This window comes from Balaenoptera physalus (assembly GCF_965194825.1).
Source record: "Balaenoptera physalus genome assembly, chromosome: 2".
Lineage (NCBI taxonomy): Eukaryota > Metazoa > Chordata > Mammalia > Artiodactyla > Balaenopteridae > Balaenoptera > Balaenoptera physalus.
Window position 1 is genome coordinate 61,314,667 of NC_138883.1, and position 18,650 is coordinate 61,333,316.

The 18,650-nt window shown below is 50.6% G+C and overlaps 1 protein-coding gene across 1 annotated transcript; it reads left to right on the forward strand.

The window, feature by feature from the left end:
• Nucleotides 1–5,191: 5,191 nt before the first annotated feature.
• On the forward strand, nt 5,192–9,203 carry FOXA1 (forkhead box A1). Its single transcript, XM_082452184.1, has 2 exons — nt 5,192–5,387; nt 7,776–9,203. The coding sequence occupies exons 1-2, from the start codon at nt 5,316–5,318 to the stop codon at nt 9,102–9,104; spliced, it is 1,401 nt and encodes a 466-aa protein (XP_082308310.1). The 5' UTR covers nt 5,192–5,315; the 3' UTR covers nt 9,105–9,203.
• The last annotated feature ends 9,447 nt before the right edge of the window (nt 9,204–18,650 follow it).

Below are 18,650 nucleotides of genomic sequence, written 5' to 3' on the forward strand. Positions count from 1 at the left end.
CACCCGCCCCGTCGGTGGCACACAGTAGGGACTCATCCACTCTAGTCCTTTTCTGCTCTCAGACCTAAAAGTTTGTCACGTTTCCCTCGAATTTTTCAACTCTGAAGCGCGCATTTCCAGCTCCTCCCCCAAGACCCCGTCCCTAGAGGTTTTCAAGTAGCCAGAGGAAAAGTGTGGGCACCACTAAGCAGAGATAGCACTCCAGGGGCGTGCAGGAGTGAGGGGAGACTAGTTGGGACTGGGGCACTTCCCCCAGCTGGCGCTGACCGATGTGAATAAAGCAGTCGTCGGTGGTAACTCGGAGAAACAGCTGCCTGAAGCCGCGCGACGGCCGTGGGGACCAGGCCTGGGCGGGGGGCGCCTTGTCCGCTACCCTCCAGGGAGAGAGGCTCCCGCTCTCTGCGAGGACCGACCAGACACTTCTACCTCCCAAGGCTAGTGATTGCTCAGGAGGGCAAGTCGCCCTTCCCAACACTTCTCGTTTGAATACATGAAAATGAGAGTTGCTTTTGGCAAGGAGATGCTGGCTCTCACGGCCAGAGAGACGGTTTTGTCGCCCGCGGGCGAGGCGGGGTGGGAAGTAGCTCCGGCTCCGGCATCCGGCTGCGGGCGAGCCAGGCCCGCGCCTCGGATCGCTCAGAAACGCGGCAGCGGTTCCAGGAGCGGTAGGGGAAGGGACACACCCAGTGGTAAAGAATTGGGATTCAAATGTTACATTAAATTTTTTTCAGTAAAGTGAAAGCCCTAGATGTGCATGTGTTGATCTACACACAGAAACACCGGCCAGGGCTGCGGCCGGAAAACTTAGACTTCCCCGCACGTAACAGACAAGACAGGTTAAGGCGGTCCCGTGGCCCCTACTACTGAGGGTCGGACGTCTTGTGAATTGTGAATTAATGTCTTAATTAATGACTTAATGATAGAAGGAAGGGCAGAGGAAGGACGGAAAGAAACAAAAGTAAAGGAGAAGAAAAGAGAGGCAGCCACGTAACAGGAGCTCGGTGCTTCTCTTCTGCCCTTCTGCACCTCGCACTGGTCCGGGCAGCGGCCGGACTCGAAGGCCGCGCCTCGGGCCGTTGTGGGCGCGAGGCTGACCGCAGGCGCGGGGGTCCGCCCTCTCGCGGCGCCCCGGCCCTTTCCCAGCTCCGGCACACACCTCTGTACTCGAAGGCCAGGCACAAGCAAGAGCAAACAGTTGCTTGCAGCGTCCCAGGCCTTCCTCAGTCCTAAACCGACCCGGGTCCCGGTCCCGGGCGACTCTGAACCGCGTGAAAGACGACAGGTCTTAGTTTCTTTGCGTCTGATTCTCCCCGGGGGGTGGAGGATTTAAGCTTCGTATCCGGGTGGCGGGTGGGAGCCTGCGGAGCAGCAGGAACCACTCTGCAGCGAGCGTGGCTGGGCCCACGGCCGCGGCCGCGATCTGGCTGAGACTCGTCGGGGGGAGGGTTGGAGGGGAAAGGTGACAGACTTTTCGACCCCGCCGCCCCGGCCCTGCTCTCTGCCCACCCGGCTAAACGGTCCCGCTGAACAGGCAGGACCTAGTGCCGCCAAAGGCAGCCAGCTGGGCCCGAGGCGCGAGCCCCCGGCCTTTGCTTCCTTCTCTCGAAGTCGTCACCCTCTGCTTCTCCCTGACCCGGTGAAGATCTGCGGAACGGGCTCCCAGCCACGTTATGCTGGGAAAGCGAAGCAGAGATGGCCGAGTTTGGCGGGTGGTCCACGTGCCGCCGGCTCCCTTGGCCTTACTGCGCGGGGAGCGGACCCCAAGGGCTTAGGAGGCGCAGCTTCCGCGAAGGGCGGGGCCCCTTCCTCCTTCCTCAGTCACCTGGAGTACCCGCGCACCTCACCGTCTTGACTGCCCCGACTCCCTTCATCGAAGGAGCCTGCCCTCCCCGCTACCTGGGCCACTCCAGGCTCGCGCTATTCGCCCTGGCCCAGGTGAGTTTGGCCCGGGACGCCCCAGGAGCCGCCACGTGGCTGCCCTCGGGGCTCCCTTGCCTCGAGTCCCCCCACCCCCAGCCTCCCCGATGCTGAAGGAAGGTCTGGTTCCCCGGAAAGCGCAGCAGTCTTCTGCAACGAGTAAAGACAGGGCCTATTTGGGAGAAAAGGTTGGAAATGGCTGCAGCAGCCAGGCACGTCACCTGGCTGTGTACCGGTCAGCAACCCAGAGGCAGCAGCTTTGTTGTACTTATTTATTTATTTATTTATTTGTTGTTTATTTTCCAAATCAAAGACCCAGCATGGCTCTGATGCTTCTTTTTTAAACCTCGGGGAAAGGACTGACAGACATCTGGGTACACTAGAACTTCACCTTCTAAACTTGTTAGGTGTCTTGGAATACCGCCACTGAGATGGAGAGAGGCTAGGAGCTCACCGAGCTGCCACCTTTCCTTCTTCTTGGCCTCGGGCAGTCAGCTCTATGAACCAAAACTCTCTGGCTGAGGGAGGCGTGCGGGATTCCAATCTCGCCTGCGGGCGCTCCCGGGGGGCGCCTTCGGGAGGATTCAGCGTTCCCTTCCCACGACAGGAGGCGCTGTGATCGCGGGCATTCCTTGGGCCGCGGACCCGGGAACCCCCAAGCTGGATCAAGGCTCTAAAGCTGGCAGAGGCCACTCTTCACCACCGATCTTGGGCTGTGAAGAAGCCCTAGAGAAACTTCGCTTTGGCCATCCCCTATGAAAAGTGGGCGCTTGTTCCCCCTTAAGCTGAGTTTTTGTTTTTAAGATGAGGCCTAGTAGGTTTGAGATGTGGGCTGAAAGGAAGAATATTTGATTTTCTAATTGACCCCCTTTACGGTTACAGCGTTTTGTTTGGTTTGTTTTTCCCTTAAAGCACCGGCTTTTTGTGCACCATAAAAGCTATTACTAAGTTGTTATTACCCATAGAAAATACCCTAGTCATGCTCGATATGGTTGAAGAGCCAAGAGGGCGTTGGAGAATCACCGCGGGGAGGAACAAGGAAGCTCATTAGCACTAAAAGTCCCCCTTCCCCCCATCGGGCTGAGGAGCCTCAGCATCCGTGTACTTTACAAATGAGACTGAGGTCCTGCTGCTGATGGGAACTTTGCACAAAAGCATTAGTTTCTGACTGTCGCCCTGAGAACTATGTGCAGACCCACACATGTGCAGATACATTTACACAAACTGATAGGACTGACTTGCAGTCACAGGGACAGGCTGCAGTTGGGGAGGGCTCCTGCTCTACTGAGTTCCAGGTGGATTTAATTTCACCCTCATTTCTTTTCTTACAATGTGACGTTTCTCCCCCCCCCCTTTTTTTTGTTTAAAAAAAAAAAGGAATTGAATCCAACGCTTTTATCTTTTTTATTTCCTTAACTGCACATCTTCACCCTCTCGTGCTCCCCTGCTGATTTAAGAGATTTGTTTGGTTCAAGGATTTAACGTGATTCTCTTGCCAGATTTCAAGGAAGAAAGATTTAAAAGAACAAAGCTGGGTGGGGGGGAAGGTATCTGTTTGGAAGACAAGTTAAAACACATTTCTTAAAATGAGATTAATAACAGTTTAAAACTTTGCCAAACAAGAATATTTTGCGGATTCTTAGTCCTTTTAGAAAGACTTTATTTTATAGCTACTTAAAGAAACCTAGTGGTTCTCGGAAAGTACAACACATACATGGTCACACACACACACTCAGAAACTCACACACGCACCATGGTGCAACCTCTCACCAACTCAGTGCTTATCACCCAGTCACTTTAGTTGGTCCTCCCCAGGACTTGTGGGCAATCCACTACCCAGAGCCTCATAGGAGCCAAGAGGCTTTGCTTGGAGGAGCACTTCCCACCGATGTCCAGGACTGATTAGAAACCAAGAGAACACCGGGGTCCCAGCCTGGCCACTCCAGATCAGCGATGGGACCAAGCACCGCCGTCACCACCGCTGGCTTCGGCCTGGCACCTCTCTAGCCGAGCAGATGCATTCCCGTGCCCAGACTCTCCCAGTGCGTATTTAGGGAGATGTCCCCTCCCCCTGACCTTTCCCTATCAGAAACCAGACTGTCGCCTCCAGCTTAGTCCCCGAGGCTGCGGAAGGGGGGCGGGAGGAGGAGCTGGGCAGAGGGAGGACGGCCCGACTCGGGTCCGCCTGCCCTATCACACAGACATCTGTTCTCAGTTTCTTCCTCTTTATGATCGCTACAGATGACAAGGGGGAGTAGAGCGGACCGAGGCGGAAAAAAAAAAAAAGTTATGTCATAAAGATATAAAACGGTGCTGTGACTCACCTGCTGTTAGCCGCAGGTACGGGTTTCGTGGCAGCGTCTCCACTCTGCTAGCCAGGAGCCCGGATCGGCCTAACGTCACTCAGCTTGGCTCAGATGGCCGAGTTTCTAGTGACGGGGCAAAAGTGGGGCTTTTTCCTTTATCAAGCCTGTAGACCGGGGCGGGGGCGGGGGAGTGGGAGTGGTGGAGGGAGTCTGTATTTTCCAGTCTTCCGCGGTTGAACTTTAGGTCAGGAATCAGAAGGGCGGGGGCTGGAAGCTGGCAGAAGAGTAGGAGGCAGGAGGGGCGCGGGACGGGGCCGCCGCAAGGGCCTCCGGAGGGCCGTTGGTCCCCCTGGGGAGACCCTGGGGTCATGTAGCCGCACTTCCCCGCGAGCCCGGCCTCCAACGCCACCGCCCCCAGCCCTTCTCCGGCTGCGACGTTCTCATCCAGAACCCTCGCTAGACCGCCCGGCCCCGCCTATTTTTCTTTTTTCCTCTTCCAAAGGGGGGTCACACACACACACACACCCACCACCCCATTTCCTTCTTCCCCCAGCCTCTCGGCTTAAACCAATTACGCCGCTTGGCAAACAAAGTGAGGGTGGGGTTTGGGGGAGGGGGCTCGGCGGGAGGGGGCGCAGGGGGCGCGCGCCGCGGCGGCGTGGCTGGGCGGGAGGCGCGGCGGCTGGACTGGCGGGCGGCCGCCTCGCAGGTGCACCTCGGGCTTTGTAGGTGCGAGCGTCTTTGTGCGGCGGACAAATGGGGAGAGGACGAGGAGGTGGGCACTCGAGCGACGTAAGATCCACATCAGCTCAACTGCACTCATCTCGCAGAGGCCGCCCGCTCACTTCCCGCGGAGGCGCTCCCGGGCGCCGCGCTCCGCGGCCGCCGCCTGCCCCCTCCCGCCCTGTTGCCGCCGCCGCCGCCGCGCACGCCGCGCTCCGCAGCGCCTGGCTTCCTCCTCGCTAGGGTGGCGTTGGGCCGGCGCGGGCGCTCAGTTGACTGCAGCTACTCCGCTCCCCGCCCCCCGCCCCGCGCGGCTGCCAGTCGCTTCGCACAGGGCTGGATGGTTGCATCGAGCAGGGTGGCTCCAGGATGTTAGGGGCTGTGAAGATGGAAGGGCACGAGAGCAGCGACTGGAACAGCTACTACGCCGACACACAGGAGGTGAGAGGCGGGCAGCAGGCGGGGGGTTCCTGGAGCCCGTACTGGGGGAGGCCGGGCGAGGCGGGCCCCCGGCAGGGCGGGGGGGCTGGCGGACTGGGGGCGCCTCCTCCGTGCCACCGCTGCCTACCCACCGGGTTTAGCCCAGGCCGGGCCTGGGCCGGGCCTGCGAGCCGGATCCGCAGCCCCGCCGGGGAACTGGATCCCGGCGATCGGCGCTCAGAGAGGGCGAGACGGTTTTAGGAAACTCTGGCTTTGAAAACACGCGCTCTGAGACGCACTTGCCTCTTCCCTGCCGAGAGCGGGAGCCAGAGCCCGGACCCGGGTCCCGAGCGCGGGTTGGCGGGCGGGCGCCAGCACGAGTTTGAAGCAACTTTGAAAAAGCCAGAATTCGCCCGCAGGGCCGCCTCTTCCTTCCGCAGTTGAATTCTCAGATGTCTTCTGATGAAAGCGCGCAGCCGCTAAGTTGAGCGTCTTCATAATGAAATGATTCCGAAATTTTGTAAAACTTCTTCAAAAGCCGTTTGGGGAGAAGTGTGCTCCTTCCTCTCTATAACCGCTGGGTGGCGCTAGTGCGAGCTGACTTTTCCTCCAGCACTCCGGGCGGGCGGAGAACCTGTTTCTCTTCATTGTCCCCTTGGTGGCACGTTCATGTGGTTTATTTTACAATGTGCACAAAGGGACTGCGAGGAAAACCAGGTACAGGCAGGACCACCACCTACTAAAAGTATTTGTCTGGAAATAGCTGGCGATTACCCTTCAATAGTTTACCATTATTGAAAACGTTTACTGAAACTGTCTTGGATAATCTTGGGAAGAGGAAAAGAAAAGTAAAAAATACTTTAAGACATGGACAGAAAAATATAAAATCAGGAAATATTTTCATGGTATATCTGTTTCATGGTTAAATCGGTTTTTTCACCTTTTATGTTTTCAAATAAAGTCATATTTTCTGATGAAAATAAATTTAAGGATATCATTATTTTTATCAAATCAACAGAGAAGTAGTTTTTATATTTCTGTACTCTATATTTTTTAACATATCTAGTGCATTCTCAGATTGCTATTGATAAGGGTTTTCTCCTACTGATGACTTAAGAAAGAGCTCAGAACTCTTCCTCAGATTTTTTTTTTTTTTTTTTTTTTTTTTTTTTTTTTTTTTTTTTTTTTTTTTTTTTTTTTTTTTTTTTTTTTCTTCCTCAGATTTAATTCAGATACAGTCATCTCCAGTCACTAGTCAATTAAATTCTCTATGAAAAGAGCTCCTTTACAGGTTAAAACTGGGAATTAGGAAGTAGAATAGCATTAAGAGAAAATAAGCGGACTTTGATTTTGGAATTGTAAAGTATTTGAAACTATTCGTATATAGTTTGAAAAGCCAGGTTTTGAGATTATCAGCGGCAAAATATCATCAGAATGTGGAAAAAATATGATTATTTCTACAAACTGTGTCACCAAAATTTTCAAGCCTTAGGGGCCTGGAAATAGGTAGTGAAATTAGTGCAAGTTTATGAATGGCTGTAAAGTCATGTTAAAGTTAAATGTATGTAGTGCATTGATATTATTATGCACCCTTCCCTACCCTTTCTCCTATTATAGATCTATTCTTAATTTTTTTCCAAAAGTTACTTAACTTCTGAGGTTTTTTTCCCTTTTAAAATTACAATTGCTACAAGTAGATGGAAAACACTACTTCTAAATATAATAAACAACAAAAAGTCACCATTTGGTGAAAACTGCTAAGACGGTAAAGCCAGTTGTTTGGAAATGTTTGGTCATATGGCCAGGGATGATTTGCTCTATCGGGGAGAGTTTAATTAACGGCCACCCCGCGCAGCCCAGGCCGCTACGTGGTCAGCCGGGCCTGGCAGGCTTAGGTGAGATGGGTGCCGAGCTGGTGCTCTTGCCCTCCTGGGCGCGGGGGCGGGGCTGCACCGCCATACACACCGTACCCTTAAGGTGGAGTGAATAAGCAAAGGATCAGAGATTAATTCTGTTTTCGGAGTTTTAACTCCTTTTAACCAAAAGGGCGCTTTGCCGAGGCCGTGCTGGGGTGGAAACGGATACCGCCTGGCATGGATAGAGGCGACGTAGGGGCCCTAGAAGCCGGCCCCCGAGCCTGGCGTGTAAGGCGATTACACATCTTCCCGGGGACATATTTTCTGTGAGCTCTTGTCTTTCATGCCTGCGGAGACAGGATTTTCCCCCTGCCGTGCAAGACAACTCTTTGCGGGTTCTGGGGAGGGCGCCCGACGGTTTGCCCCTGGTGGGGAGTCCTATGCTTTGCAGAAATGCTCTCCTCTTCTTTTCGGATTTGCCCCGGCCGGTAGGCCGCCTGCGCCCACTACTAACTCCGCCCTTCGGGGCCTCTTCACGCTGTCTCCGCTCCAGGCCTACTCCTCGGTCCCGGTCAGCAACATGAACTCGGGCCTGGGCACCATGAATTCCATGAACACGTACATGACCATGAACACCATGACCACGAGCGGCAACATGACCCCGGCTTCGTTCAACATGTCCTACGCAAACCCGGGCCTTGGCGCCGGCCTGAGCCCCGGGGCGGTGGCTGGCATGCCGGGCGGCTCTGCGGGCGCCATGAATACCATGACGGCGGGCGTGACGGCCATGGGGACGACGCTGAGCCCGGGCGGCATGGGGGCCATGGGCGCGCAGCCCGCGGCCTCCATGAACGGCCTGGGCCCCTACGCGGCTGCCATGAACCCGTGCATGAGCCCCATGGCGTACGCGCCGTCCAATTTGGGCCGCAGCCGGGCTGGTGGCGGCGGAGACGCCAAAACTTTCAAGCGCAGCTACCCACACGCCAAGCCGCCCTACTCGTACATTTCCCTCATCACCATGGCTATCCAGCAGGCGCCCAGCAAGATGCTCACACTGAGCGAGATCTATCAGTGGATCATGGACCTCTTCCCCTATTACCGGCAGAACCAGCAGCGCTGGCAGAACTCCATCCGCCACTCGCTCTCCTTCAACGACTGCTTCGTCAAAGTGGCCCGCTCCCCGGACAAGCCGGGCAAGGGTTCCTACTGGACGCTGCACCCGGACTCCGGCAACATGTTCGAGAACGGCTGTTACTTGCGCCGCCAGAAGCGCTTCAAGTGCGAGAAGCAGCCAGGGACCGGGGGCGGGAGCGGCGGCGGCGCCAAGGGCGGCCCTGAGAGCCGTAAGGACCCCTCGAGCGCTGCCAACCCCAGCGCCGACTCGCCCCTTCATCGGGGCGTGCACAGTAAGGCCGGCCAGCTAGAGGGCGCGCCGGCCCCCGGGCCCGCTGCCAGCCCCCAGACTCTGGACCACAGCGGGGCGGCGGCGACAGGGGGCGCCTCGGAGTTGAAGACTCCGGCCTCCTCGGCTGCACCTCCGATCAGCTCCGGGCCTGGGGCCCTGGTGTCTGTGCCCCCCTCCCACCCGGCGCATGGCCTGGCACCCCACGAGTCCCAGCTGCACCTGAAAGGGGACCCTCACTACTCCTTCAACCACCCTTTCTCTATCAACAACCTCATGTCCTCCTCGGAGCAGCAGCACAAGCTGGACTTCAAGTCATACGAGCAGGCGCTACAGTACTCGCCCTATGGCACCGCACTGCCCGCCAGCCTACCCCTCGGCAGCGCCTCGGTGGCCACGAGGAGCCCCATTGAGCCCTCAGCCCTGGAGCCAGCCTACTACCAAGGTGTGTATTCCAGACCCGTTCTAAACACTTCTTAGCTCCCTGGGACTGGGGGTTTGTCTGGCATGGCCATGCTGGTAGCAGGAGAGAGAGAGAGAAAGAGAGAAATCAACAGCAAACAAAACCACACATACCAAGCCGACAGCAGCATAGTAAAATCCCAACTATTTTTATTTTATTTTTTTGTGCACAATCTTTCCCCGAGTACAAAAGACTGTTACTTTGTTACTGTTGTTCCGAACGCTTTGTGTATATTACTACAAAAAAAAACAACCCCAAACCAACAAAAATTTTTCCTGCAAAGTTTAATGATCCACAAATGTATATATATAAAATCCTCCTACTTCCTTGTCCCTCTCCCTTTCTTTCCTCTTCCACCTGCAGACGTGTTCTAGTCTGTGCAGGATTTATTTAAAAAAAAAGAAAGATGGTCAAGCTTGTAAAATATTTGTTTGTGCTTTTTTTTCCCCTCCTCACCTAACCCCCATCCCCACATACACACACACAGGAGTTTACAGGTCTATGGCAATACTCTTAACCATAAGAACTGAAAGGGTGGAAAACAAGTAGACACTAGGGCTGTTAAAAGTATTGAAGGACAATGCTGCCATTATGCAGCAAAACATAAACAGATTATAAACATCAGAGCCACTTGTTTTTCAGCTTACATTTCGGATACATTCAGATAGCAGATGTCTTAAAATGAAATACATATATATCATATATGAACTTATGCACATGCTCAGCTATGTACATCTTCCATATATTTACATAACATATAGAGGTGATAGGTAGGAGATATACATGCTCTTGAAAGAGTTGCCTGACCAAGAAGTTACAAAGGCACCCTCCTCCCCTCCTCTCCACCCATATATAGCCCTGGGAATCAATTCCTTGAGAATTGCCCTCCTCAATAACTCTGTTCCTTGCTTTGCACAGGGCCATGGTTTTATCATTCTGAGGTCACATAACGTGTAAAATTAGCTTCTATGTATCCATACCGTTTAAAGGATATTTTTTCCAGAAAAAAAAGGGAATATTACAATGTTGGAGGAGAGATAAGTTATAGGGAGATGTATTTCAAAATTTGGTTCAAGATTCCAAAACCCAGTTGATTGTGGTCATTTTAATTATTGCCATCGTGTGCTTGTTTCATTCAGTGTTAATGCACTTTTCACAGTTGGACATGGTGTTAGTATAGCCAGACGGGTTTCATTATTATTCCTCTACGCTTTCTCAATGTTAATTTATTGCATGGTTTATTCTTTTTTTCTTTACAGCTGAAATTGCTTTAAATGATGGTTAAAATTACAAATTAAAATGTTAATTTTTATCAATGTGATTGTAATTAAAATATTTTGATTTAAATAATGAAAATGATAAATTTTAAGCCGTGGAATATGTTCTTGATCATTTGCAGTTAAGGACTTTAAATAAACCAAATGTTAACAAAAAGAGGATTTCTGTTATTTTCCTTAATTAAATCCAAAATGGATATTCTTAATATGATATTTTTCAAAGTCCAGGCACTGAATATAAATGACAAAAAGGAAAATAATCTAAAAAATTTGTTTTGTTTATGTTTATTATATGAACATCTAGCTAGTAAAAAGCAATTAAGGAGATTCAATAAAAGTTGATAAATAAAAAGGTAGATAAACTGATTTAATATCCTAAGACTTGAGATTTTTAAGATTCTTTATTCCCAGTAATGTTTACTTCAATTTTTGACAAGGTCTTAAGCCTTCTGTGTTTCCTTTGAGCCTTTCCACAATAAACTCAAATATTATTATTTTAACTACCTTCCCCCCTTCCCCAATGTATCATTTTCCTTTATCTGAAAAGTATTCGAGTAAGAATAAAATATCAGATGTAGCTGATAAAATTAAGTTGTCTACCACAGAGGATCCGGAACCCTCTTTTTATTAAAAGAGCAGCAAAATTTAACCATCATGGTAGCTTTAGAGGGGGCCCGGGGAGGCATGAGTTAATTCATTCCTGCAGGGGAAGCTTTGTGCCACCGGGACATTTCAGGGTTGCTGCTATTTTGTATTTTGTGAAGATATTTTTTTAAAATATTGTTTCTAATTTTTTTCCTGAGAGCTTAAAACTGATGATTTGTTTGCCTTCTAAGAAGCTTTTAAATGCAGCTTCACACCCCTACAGTTGGTTGAGATCACAAAATCATTAATCTCCTTTGATAGTAGGCTCACTTTCCAGTCCACCTATTTCTTTGTAAGCCTCGTTCGGATTGACATCAACAATAACAACACCAGCCCAAGCAGAGGCTGGCCTGCCTGAGCCCTTGTGTATGAACTCCATCCTCGCCAGGGCTTGAACTTGGACAGCCTTTACTTTGATCGCCCCACTCCTTACCGCGGACAAGATAAAAAGAGCTGTGTGAGTCCCTAAATTATCGCGTAATTGCCTCCCCAGATGAGAGAAGGGGTGCCATGTAGCACTTGAGAAAAATCCAGAGATCCAACCCCCGCTCTCACTTCAGCTAATGAAAGGAGGAGATGGAAATTACTGGTTTGAGTAATTTCACAATCTAATTTACAGGCCTCTCGGAAGGACGTTAAAGTCTCAAAGAGAGGAAAAAGCTTTCAATCCCAATAGTTATTTATATTTATACAACGGGCAAACGTTGGCAAATTCGAATTCCGAAAGTAATATAAAGGCGTGAGCTTGGGCCTCGGAATTTCACCCGGCCCCACTGAACCTAAGTCGTCTAACTTTGTTCCCTTCCCTCTCTTTAACATGTTAATAATATCAGTGTCTTGCATTCACCCACCAGGCTGAAGTCGGCCTATTAGCTCTTGCTCTTACTTGGCGTAGACTTTTTCAGGTTTTGCGGCGGCCGAGGCGCCGCGGGTTTACGGCCGAGGCCACTTTGTAGACCTGCCTGGGGAGCTAGCCCTGTGGGTGGCGGGGAGCGGGGCTCGCCTCGTGGGCTTCTCACGCGATTTTCTGACCGCTCCCTCAAGCCACCTCTGGGCGATGCCATCTGCGCCCCGTGCGTTAGGGAGCGCGCGGGCTGGGGTCGGGGCGGCCGGTTGCCGGGTAAGGAGGGCAGAGAGAAGGACCGCAAGCATCTCGAGGTGACAAGTGCAGTTAGTTCTTCATTGTTTGGGCATTTTCCCCTCCTAGCGAATAAATCTTCTGTTGAGCCCGAGACCTAAAAGTCAACAAAGAAGGCCAGGCGCCTCGTTACCGCTCCTGCGGCTCCAACGTCCGCGCTGCCGCGGCCGCTCCCGCTGCGTAATCCCTTCCTCGGAAACCCGGACACACAAACGCCGGAACGCCCGGGGCCAGGGCGCCGCGCCCCAGGGCCAGGAGGAAAACATCTGTGGTTTCGAGGGAGTGCTGGGACCCTCCCGGAGCGCGCCGCCTTCCCGCGACCCCCTCCCACCTCCCTTTTCGTCCTGGAGCGTCTATATTTCTTCACCTCGGAGGCTCCTGCAGAAGAGGGCCGGAAAGGGGATGCTGATCCCTCAGCTGCGGTCCACCGGACTCGCTTTATTTAGGAATTTCGCCCGAGGTGGGGGAGGGGTCTCCAGAGGGGAGGGAGGGAGGGAGGGAGAAGGGAAAACCTTCTTTTAGACCCAAGTGCAAAGCTCCGGAGGCCCTCCGATCCACTGACTACGCCACCGAGCAAACATTTTTAGAAAGCAAGAAAAATGTTTTGAGAGTGAGTATAGTGCTGGGGAGGGGAACTTCAGATGTTACCTTCACCTTGTCCCAGCCTGAAACATTTTTTTTAATGGATAAAAAAAAAGGCAACTAAATTTAGGGAAGAAGAAAAGCTCACCAGTTCTGCTCAGAAACTACACAACTTAGAAGTGTTCCCAAGTAGAAAGCAGCTCAGTGTTTCCTACACGATAGCTAATACAGTGTTTAAACCAAAGATAAAATTTAATTTCCATTGTCCCTTGGTGATCCCCTCATTGTAGAATAAACTGGTGAAAATTATTATGGGAGGAGGGATTAAACAAACAAAATCCTATTAAAGTTCTCAACTTCTGTTTTCATTTTCTGAAAGCTAGATACCCGACTGATTTCACTGAAAGTATAAAAAACATTAATTTACTCAGGAGTCTAACAGATTTGAATAAGCCATAGCAGAAAAGAATTCCTGGAGTGATAAAATTTTAAAACTTTGTTGTTTTGTCACTTTAAAAAATTGATCTCAATTCCACGAAAATGCTTATTACATTTCTTTCCAGAAAACTTCTGTGATCGATACAAATTCCTTTCAGTGGAGGCCAATGTAGGAGACCTGTAGCCCAAATTAATTAACCTTTCCTCAAGATCAATTGGTCTTCTGTTGATTTAGCAGCAATATTGCAGAACATTTAGCTATAATGTATTTTAATGTGATACCTCAATATGTCAAGAGGAAAAGCTCATTGAAAAGATAAAATTGCTTAAATTATGTAATGGATGTTTAATAAATTTGTAAAAATGTTTTACTTTCAAAAATTAAATGTTAATTGCTTATTTGAATTGTAGTAAAATGTGTTTGCAACTAAATGGAGTTAAGATAATGTCTAATTACTTCAAGGTAATTACGTGCAAAAAGGTGATTATTTTTAAGCTACCTTGGGCTAAATAGGAAATTAAATTATGCTGAAATTTAGAAATAAGATGTTCCTGAACTGAAAGAATCATTGGCATCTGCAGAAACTCATGAGAGTAAAAATGTAATTAAATGAAGTAACTTGGAAGGTTTTACAATCTTACTAATTAAAAATACAATCCATTTGGGAAGATATAAGGTTTTTTAAAAGAAGCCATTTATTCAAGTTTTATTTTCTACCAATGATCCAATTTACTGTATCCAAATAACATTTAATAACAGATTAAATATTCTGACTTTTTCTTCAAATAGTAAAGTTTGAGGCAATAATGTTTCCATTGGTGTTTCTCTTTTTAGCTCCTAGTCTAGCTCGTTTCATTGAACTTTGGACAGCTCAGACTGCAGCCCTCACCTTTTTTTTCTTCTCCAGCCATCATACTAGTAAGCAATTTGGGGCTGGAAAATACCCATTCAGTTCAACTTTAACTTGTAAAATGCATGCATTTTCCTACTTATAAATATATTTTTTAACCTAAGAAAGGGGAAATCCTCACTTGCTACCTTTCTTGTTCTAACTTCCTCATTTCTCCAATTGTTAGCTGTGACTGCGCAGTGTAAGAGCAGAGCTCATGATGAGCGTGAGCTCCCCTCTGCAGCCCTGGAAAGTGAGGAGCATCCCTCCTTCTAGATGCCACTTCCTGATATTTTGGGGTTCTCTATGTCCTAGTCAACTTAGAGTATAAAAGCAGAATATTCTCTCTCAAAATCCGGGAAGGAAAGGGCTTGAATGGAATAAATGCTTGAAGACTTCAAAATTCAAGTGGGATGCTAATTAAGTCACATCCAGATCAAGTTCAGACCCGGGCCAGCGCCACTCAGTGTGAGGTTGCCTTGGGTTGACTTTCTACTTCTTTCCTCAACTCCTCTTCAAGATTACACATCAGGGCCTTTTTCTTTTCTTTCTTTTTTAATTCCTGAAACTAAGAAAAACAACCTGGAAATACTCCTCCCCCAAAGCATTGCCTGGAATTAGGGAACAATGTTTTCAACTGGAAACCTTAGTTTCTTTCCCCTCTCTCCCATAAAATTTCGGTTACTCCTACGCTTCTCTAATCATGTCCCAGGTCAGTTTTCTCTCTCTCTCTCTCTCTCTCACTCTCTCTCTCTCTCTCTCACACACACACACGGAGTTATTTTAAAACAAGCAATTTAATGAGAAGAATGTAAGGGGCTTCGTGGGGGGTTGTTTCGTTTATATATTTAATTTTAAGGACCCATTATGCACGAGGGAGGAAGGAGGCTCCCGCCTAGCGCTGCACTCCTGCAGAACTGATTTTCTTTGCGCGATTCCGGTGACCGGGGTGTTTCTGGAACGTTTCCGTAGTTCTGGGTCCCATCTGGGAGCCTAGTGCTTCAGTCCCATAGCCCAGCTACAAACGCCTCCGGCTCCGAGGGCCACCTCCTGCCTCGTTCTCCACCGCTTTTTTCCTAGGTGGAGGCTGATTCACAAGCTTAGACTGCAATGAGCCGTATTGCAGCGCAGGGCACCGGCCAGGTTTCCTCTCCTCTTCCTGGAATCACACTGCCTTCTGCTGACACGCGCTTCCTTTGTGTTATGCCTGGCTAACATACTAATGGGGCGGATAACCCAGATCCTTTGAGGAGGGGTGGAGGGGGTTGGAGACACGGAAGGGAGAGAAGGGAACCGAACGGCTCTAGCTGCTGACCCTTGGGCCAACGTGCTCAGAGGCGGGCAGGCGGGCGGGCTGGTGGGCAGGAGGGGGAGGGGTGCGCGGGTTGCGAATCCAGGTGGGGAAAGTTTACGTTGAGGGCGCTGTAAGCAAACTTAAATGCCTGCACCAAGTATTTAGAAAGGGTGATCTGATGCTAATGTGCTGTCCTGCGTTCGGGACTGCGAGGCCCGGACGCCACGGACTCTAGAGTACCTGCCCCGCTGGCCGAGCGGCCGTGCGCCGGCTGCCGAGTGTCCGCTTCCCCGCCCCGTCCTCCGCCCCACCCCCCTGCCCTGAGCCGGGTCGCGCTGCGCGGTGTCCTCGAGCCACAGGTGAAAAGTTCTAACTGCGTGTCGCACGGGTGCCCCTCTCCGAGGTGTACACCTTCGCAGACTCATCAAGCTCTAGATAAGCCAGCCACCTTAGATGCTGGGTTCCAGCGACTAAAGACCTCCAACCTCCCCGGCCCGCTGCGCTCAGCGAGAGCCCTGCCTTCCCCGGCCTCACGTCTAAAGGGCTGTCTGGTCTCCCACTCGGAGCCTTAACTGATTAACCACGGCTGGAACTCCTGCGCTACGCCACAAAGTGGGCACGAGGAAACGCGACCCCGGGGCCGGAGGCCTGGGGCCCCAGAGGACGCTACCTCTTGGCGCGGGCCTGGTCTCGGGTCCCAGCCTCACAGCTCGCACGGCCGAGCCCCCTCTCCGCCAGGCCTGCGGCCCCGCCCGCCAGACGGTGCCCGGGCGCCCCGAGACATATGCTGTCCGCAGGCCGCGCGGCCCGACGTGGTGCTCATTGCAAAGGCGGTTCTCAGCCCATCAAAAGCCCAGGCTTTCTTCAGCCGTATGGGCCGCGAGGTGAACAACAATGCCCGGGCCCCTTCACTTCAAAAGCGGCGATCAGGGGAAAGGCTCCCCTAGAGAATTTTTTTTTTTTTCCTCCTCAGCCTTTCATTCCTGGTTTAAAAAAAAAAGGCATCAGCAACTCCAGGGCCCGGGCGAGCCTAATGCCCTTTGATGGGGATTGAATTCATTATCTCCAATAACACAATTGTGCTTGGCCAACGAAAAGAGCAAAGCAGAGCTCTATCCCGCCCGAGGGGCCCGGTCGGGCGGGGCGGGCAGGCGAGGAGCGCTCCTGGGACCCGCTCGTAGGCGCAGTCGCGGCGGGCCCGGCGGAGATGCTACACCCCCTACGCGCGGGGGCGCGGGCCCGCCGGGAGGCTGCAGGACCTGTGGCGCCGCCCGCGGAGGCAGCGCGGGGAGGGGGCGGGGCGGCTCTCTGGCTTGATTTATTTTTCGTGTCTCCCTTGCAACCATTCCCCGAGGGCGGCCCCTCCGGCTGGGTGTTTACTCGCTTCCCTCCCGGCCTCCAGCTGTGAAGCAGTCCCTGGCGCCCGGCCGCATCGGTCAGAAAGGACGCCCCTGGCTGAGCGCGAAGGGCTTCCAACATCCTGGCCGCGCCGCCCAACCCCGGCGCCCTCGGCTGGGAGCCAGCTTTACTCGCAACCCAGCACTGATAAACCGGGCTTTAAATCGCCCCTGCCCTGGACCCCCTCCGCTCAGGCTCTCCCCACTGGCTTTCACACCAGCCACCCGCACTGATGGCGGAACAGCGCCGGGAGCCTGAGCCTGGACGGCGGGACACCACTCCGGTACCCAGACGCTGGGTCCGAGCCCCGGGCATGAGGCGCCGTTCCTTCGCTTCCGGCCTGGTGGACCCTGTCCCGTACCCCGACATCCACGCGAGCGCCTCCTCCCGAGTTCCACTGCCATCCTTGCCCTTTCAGCCTCCTCCAGCCCCTGCTGTCCTGAGTGTACGCAGGTGAAAACAGGGGCTAAAACGGGCACTATTAGGTGCCTCGATTTCAGGTGTGTGTGTGAGCGAACTTCCCTAAGAATCATGAAGACTTCTCTATGGTTTACTGTCTAAAATTCGACTTTAAGTCATTTCATTACTAGGCATACTTCCTACACAATCCTATTTCCCCCCTCACTCATTACTGAGGACAGTATGTATTGCAGTTTTCAGTCAGATAAAGTATAATAATAAACAGAATTTAAAGTATGTTTGTTTATTTTTGCAAGAATACATAAAATGCTCTATGGTAGTAACTGGGTTAGGATTAGTCGTCCCTCGCCAATTAGTCATGACTATCCCAATCTTGAAGCAATTGACTCTTCACCTTTCTCTTCAGGGAATTAGAGCCAGCCCACATATACTGTAGGAGATAATATAGATAGGTAGATAGCTATATATGCCAGCATACATATGTGTGTATGCACACACACAATTAGATACGCTGATTTAGAGGAGCATACCTAAGATCTTTCTGTCCCTATGACTATCCCCAAAGCATGAAAGCAATAAATTAAGTGATCTGTTGACTTGGGGCAAACCAAGAAAAGCATTTCAGATTTAAGACTTTCACCTAGGCATTATTCTCATCAGGAGATACAGGAATTTAGTTATTTAATCCCCTTCAGCATTAAGTGGTGAAAACTTTACAAATTTAGCCCGTGGAACTCTGACCACTCCCTCCAATTTTTAGGCCTGGGTACCTGGTGGAGGTGGAGGAGAAAAGTCCATTGTGATAGGTAATGTTGAAGAGAAGACTTCAGTTCTTTTTCCATCCCTTTTCTTTTCTTTTTTTCTCTTCTTTTTGTCTTATAGAACAGCATCCTGAATATAACTTACATTAAAACATGCATTTACTTTTGTGAAGACTTTACGGTTTTCATTTACATCAAAAAGTATATAAAACATTTACTTGCAGATACTCTAAATCTCTAATAAAGAGGTCTATGGGTAATGCTAATCTTTAGATGCGTTATCAAACTCCAAATATGTATTACAGATTGTCAAGGAATGAGTGACTTCCCTCCTTCACCCTTACCCCACATTTTATTAACTTATTAAAGAATAGGTCTGAATCTTGGTGACCTATACATTTACAGTGTGGTGTTAAGTCACCTTTTATAAAATCTCTTTTGTAACATCAAGTGGAGGTTTAATCTTTGTCCTCAATATGACATACTATTCCACACCTGGGGGACTGCTGTGTTTCCTTTGTCTATTCATTATCACATGTTTAGAAATACTGGGAAGAGAAAGCCATTTATACAGGGTAAAGATGTCAGTGACTTGGATTTTACAGATTAACAATTTGAATAAGAGTTTAACATAACATGTACGACCAGAATAAATTATATATAGGTATAGCTATTTGGGGATTAATTTTTCCAACATTTTGAGGACTTCAGAGTAACCAC

What these genes read in the sequence shown, in the direction of transcription:
- FOXA1 (XM_082452184.1), top strand. Translation starts at nt 5,316, where the DNA reads ATGTTAGGGGCTGTGAAGATGGAAGGGCACGAGAGCAGCGACTGGAAC. An exon ending in ACTACGCCGACACACAGGAG is followed by an intron (nt 5,388 to 7,775) that starts GTGAGAGGCGGG and finishes TCTCCGCTCCAG; the next exon opens with GCCTACTCCTCGGTCCCGGT.